The sequence below is a fragment of the Poecilia formosa genome, unplaced genomic scaffold, assembly GCF_000485575.1.
Source record: "Poecilia formosa unplaced genomic scaffold, Poecilia_formosa-5.1.2 Scaffold1537, whole genome shotgun sequence".
In the NCBI taxonomy this organism is placed as follows: domain Eukaryota; kingdom Metazoa; phylum Chordata; class Actinopteri; order Cyprinodontiformes; family Poeciliidae; genus Poecilia; species Poecilia formosa.
In genome coordinates, this window is record NW_006801476.1 from 1 (window position 1) to 4,874 (window position 4,874).

Genomic DNA, 4,874 nt, shown 5'->3' on the forward strand with positions numbered 1-4,874 from the left:
AAGCCAAATCGTATCCTGTACATTTCCCCACAGGAATAAACACGTTAGATGAATCCCGCCGTGTTGTGCTTTTTCCAAGTATCACCCCATATACATGCTGTGATATGGGTTAAGGACACACCTGAAATGGAAGACCCCTCATGTTGCGATGAAGTGATAAAGTTCATAGATCGTTACATATCCTGTCAGTTGCCTGATGAAATGAAAGATCCCGAGCTCCACAAAATAGTAACAGAGGTTCAAATGCACAGCAAAAAGCACTCAAAATCATGCAAAAAAGGTAATGTTGAATGCCGATTTGGATTCCCCAAATTGCCAATGGAACGCACCAGAATCACGGTCCCTGTATTCGACATTGATCTGGAAAATGATGACGAAAAAGCAAAGCCATCTAACCAAAAAGGTAGGAGAAAGTTAAAAAAATCCAGATCAAGATTTGTGTCAAATCTACAAAGAGAGGCTAAAAAGAAACTGAAACCAATTAGGGATTTACTGAAGGATGAGAAATCATCTTTCAGGGATTTGGAAGAGTTACTCCAGGCTTGTAACATGACCAAAGCTGAGTACAACGGCCATGTTGACGCTCTCACTTCTGGAATGGTGGTAATGATGAAACGTGATCCTAAAGACAGCTGGGTGAATGCGTACAACCCTGATCTTCTACGTGCACGGAATGCCAACATGGACATTCAGTATGTGCTTGATGAGTATAGCTGCATTGAGTACATGATGTCATACATAGCCAAGCCAGAGCACGAAATGGCGCAGTTCCTCAAATCTGTTGTCGATGATTTAAAGACGGCCAATGTCAACCAACGCGATGAGATGAAAAAGATTATGCAGGCTTATTCAAAACATAGAGAGGTTAGTGCTCAAGAATCGGTTGCGCGCACTTGTAGCCTGCCTCTCAAAAAGTCCTCGCGCAGTGTCCTTTTTCTTCAAACAGATGAAGACGGTATGAAAATGAGCCTTCCCATGAGTAAACTCATGAACATGTCCCCAGATGAGGAGGATGTTTGGATGACAGGATTACCGGAAAAATACCTCAACCGACCGCAAACGTTGGAATTTGAACACATGTGCCTGGCAGAATTTGCGTCAGAATACAGGGTTCTATATGGTAGACAAATTGAAGGGCCAAATGCAATTCCCCTCCTTAATGATGCAGGATACATCCAGAAAAGAACTATGGGCAAACCTGCAGTAATTAGATTTACTCGTTTCTCTGAGAAAAAAACCCCCGAAAAGTTTTACAGACGACTTCTGAAGTTGTATTTTCCACACAGAAGAGATGAGGACCTTAGAAACGAGGAACACACAACCTATGAAGCCTTTTACAAAAATGGTTCCCGAGGTAGGTATCAAGTAAAACAGTATGTGGATTTCAACCGGAAAAGGTATGAAGGGAAAGGTAAGAAAATTGACAAGATTATGGAAGAACTGAGAAAGCAAGGCCCAGTTCGTAACGCTTGGAACACTTTTGCACCCGAGGTTGAGTTGGACCGTTTGGAATGCGCTGCTGAAAGACCACCAATGGAAGAAGAAGAAGAACAACAAGACCCTATTCCAGATTACGAAATTGATGTCAACAGTGGAGACATGCCAAAAATTGAAGCTCCTAAATTGAGCCCTGATTTTGTCAGACAAATGTACAGGAGTTTAAATGAGACTCAAGCGTCTGTGTTTTATGCCATTCGCGATTGGTGCCTGAAGCGTGTCTGGGGTGACGACCCAGAACCATTCTTTTATTTCTTGACAGGAGGAGCTGGCTGTGGTAAATCTCATGTCATCAAATGTGTTTACCAGGAGGCAACCAAGCTCTTGCGCCAGCTTCCTAGACTTCTTGATATTGGTGACATGTCCAAGCCCACTGTGCTCCTCACAGCTTTTACTGGTACTGCAGCGTACAACATATCGGGGAAGACTTTACATTCCATCTTGAAACTGCCCAAGAGTTTAAAACCACCGTACAAGGGACTTGGAAATTCATTGGATGAAGTGCGGGCAGTTCTTTCTAATGTGGAAATCTTAATCATTGATGAAATCTCCATGGTCTCCAAAGACCTACTTGCATATGTTCACTGGAGATTTCAACAAATCAAGGGGAACAACAGGTTCATGGGTGGGGTCTCTGTTCTGGCTGTGGGGGACTTCTTCCAATTGCCCCCCCTTGGAAGAGCAAAACCTCTTTGTGTCGCGGAGGATGGCATGCTTGATTTCTGGAATGAGAATTTCCAGATGATCAGCCTAACAGAAATCATGCGGCAGAAAGACGACAGAGCATTTGCAGAGCTCCTGAACCGGATTAGAGTTAAAGGTAAAGCGGATTTGCTCAGTGAGGATGACAGGTCTCTTTTGATCCAAGCTGTTACTGACCCCAAAGAGTGTCCAATGGATGTCCTGCACATTTTTGCAACAAATAAACAGGTGGACAACCATAATGCAGCAGTTGTGGCCTCTTTCGGTGCAGTAACAGTTGACATTCAGGCAGAGGACTACAAAAGAGTTACAAAGACAGGAAACATGATTAACCTGGGCTGTTGCATAGCGGGCAACAAACGAGATTTGTCTAACAGCATACAGGCTGGTTTGGGGTTTAGAGTAATGATTATAAGGAACTTGGATGTAGAGGATGGTCTTGTCAATGGGACATTTGGCACCATTGCTGATATTGTCACCAGTACCAAAGATGGAAAGACTAGTGTAAAGTTAATTGGACTCAAATTAGATAATCCCACAGCTGGACGCACAAAAAAGATTCAAGGTAAACCAGACGGCTTTGTTTACATTGAGAGATTTGAGGAACAGACTAGTGTAAAAGGAGTGGTACGACGGCAATTTCCAATAAAGTTGGCCTTTGGATGTACAGCACACAAAGTGCAAGGGATGACCATGAAGTCTGCGGTAGTCTCCTTGAAGCGTATTTTTGAACCTGGAATGGCATATGTGGCCCTCAGTCGCACAACCTCCCTTGAAGGACTCAAAATTATTGATTTCGATGAAAGTAAGATCTACGCTGATGAAAACATCAGAGCAGCTATGGAATCAATGAGACCAGCATCGTTCTTGCACACCAGACCACTCTTGCATTTTCAGTCGGGTCATCAGGGTGCAACATTAACAATTGTCCACCACAATGTCGAAGGTCTTGTCTGTCACTCTGAGGACATGAAACAACATCATGAACTTATGTTGGCAGATGTCTTATGCCTAACGGAGACTCATTTATTTGGATCTTCTGTTCCAGCTTCTTGCCAAATGGAGGGCTATTGTTTCTTTTCACGGAACAGACATGTCTCCTACTCAAACAGAGTCGACATTGCTACAAAAGAGGGCGGGGGAGTAGCGACTTACTGCCGGAGTCTTCTCCAGCCGCAGGAACGGAGATTCTTTAACGAGGTTACAGATCTTGAATTCAACGTTGTCAAAGTGGACTCCCCAATCACAGCCCTCATCGCGACTGTTTACAGGCCACCAAGTTATGATCTTGGAACATTTTTAAGAAATCTTCAAAACCTCTTGGATGGCCTGAATTCAATGGATATTAAGCCCACTGTTATATTAGGAGACTTCAATGAGGACCTTATTCCTCCAGGGAAAAAATCAATCAATGAGTTGTTTAGAGCCAAAGGTTTCGTGCAACTTATCTCTGATCCAACCACAGAAAGACGTACGCTCCTTGATCACATTTACATCTCCCACCCAGAATGCTGTGTCCAGTCTGGCGTCTTGCAGGCTTACTACAGTTACCACAATCCCATATATTGTGTGTTGACTTTAGTATAAGCTGCATCTACAGTGGCTTGCAAAATTAGTCATGTCCCTTGAAGTTTTTCATAGTTTATTACATCACAACCACAAATGTAAAAATACATTGGGGTGAACAAGTATTTAACTCTGATGCGATCATAACACTCTGTTTGTCCTACGGGTCAAAAATGACCCGCTCTAACAAAAGCCCTAAAATAAAGCAACTTACTTGAATTTGAAATCCCAAATCTACTTTGCATGATGAAACAATCGACAACCTAAAGTATTACACTTTTTATTTTACGACAAACCAGCTGTCATACGTTTTCTTTTACTCAGTAAAGGTTTATTATTGTAATTGTATAGGTTTATTATTGTAATTGTATCTCACTGATCATAAGGGGTATTTGTTTTGGTCTTTCATATTGCATTCTGGGGAAATATATTTGTGGTTGTAATGTAACAATATGGAATAGTTCAAGGGGTATAATTACTTTGTATGCACTGTACATCTTAACCCTGAATTCATAACATGGGAATCTTTTTAGAGAAAATGTTAAAATCTCATTTCATTTTTAATGTCACTTTATCTGACTGTGTCTTTTGTACATCTGACAATCAGAAAGCAGTGTGGGTTTTTTCTTTATCATTGTTGTCGTGGGTTTGATATATATTTATTCATTGTACACATTTGTGAATTATAGTGTATGGTTCATCATGGCAAAAGCCATAATGTTTCGCTTGTGAAAGTAAAACTGTTGGGCCTCACTTTGACACTCAGACAAAAACCCTGAGTGCCACAGGGCCAGACAGGACACATGTAAAACAGGAAAAAAATATATATATTTTTTTATTGCAGAGGCATCAAATTTTCAATTAAATTTGTTGTATTCTTTAAATGTTGTAATTTTTGTTAATTGTAATCTTTACATGTAAAAAGTTTGTAGAAATCTTTAACAAAAGTTCAATATATATATATTTAAACTGTGATCTGTTGTTTGTGTGTTTTTTTTAATTAAAATTTTATTTGTCACAGTCGGAAGTCCATTAACTTCAGTCACCATATTTACTGATGTATACATTTAAAAATATTTAGTTGATTTCAAAGAGAAATTAAATAATAT

At 40.5% G+C, this 4,874-nt stretch overlaps 1 protein-coding gene across 1 annotated transcript; it reads left to right on the plus strand.

Moving 5' to 3' along the window:
- The first annotated feature begins 85 nt into the window (after positions 1-85).
- LOC107835311 (uncharacterized) lies at positions 86-4,267 on the plus strand. Its single transcript, XM_016667650.1, has one exon. The coding sequence runs from the start codon at positions 127-129 to the stop codon at positions 3,784-3,786; it is 3,660 nt and encodes a 1,219-aa protein (XP_016523136.1). The 5' UTR covers positions 86-126; the 3' UTR covers positions 3,787-4,267.
- Positions 4,268-4,874: the final 607 nt, after the last annotated feature.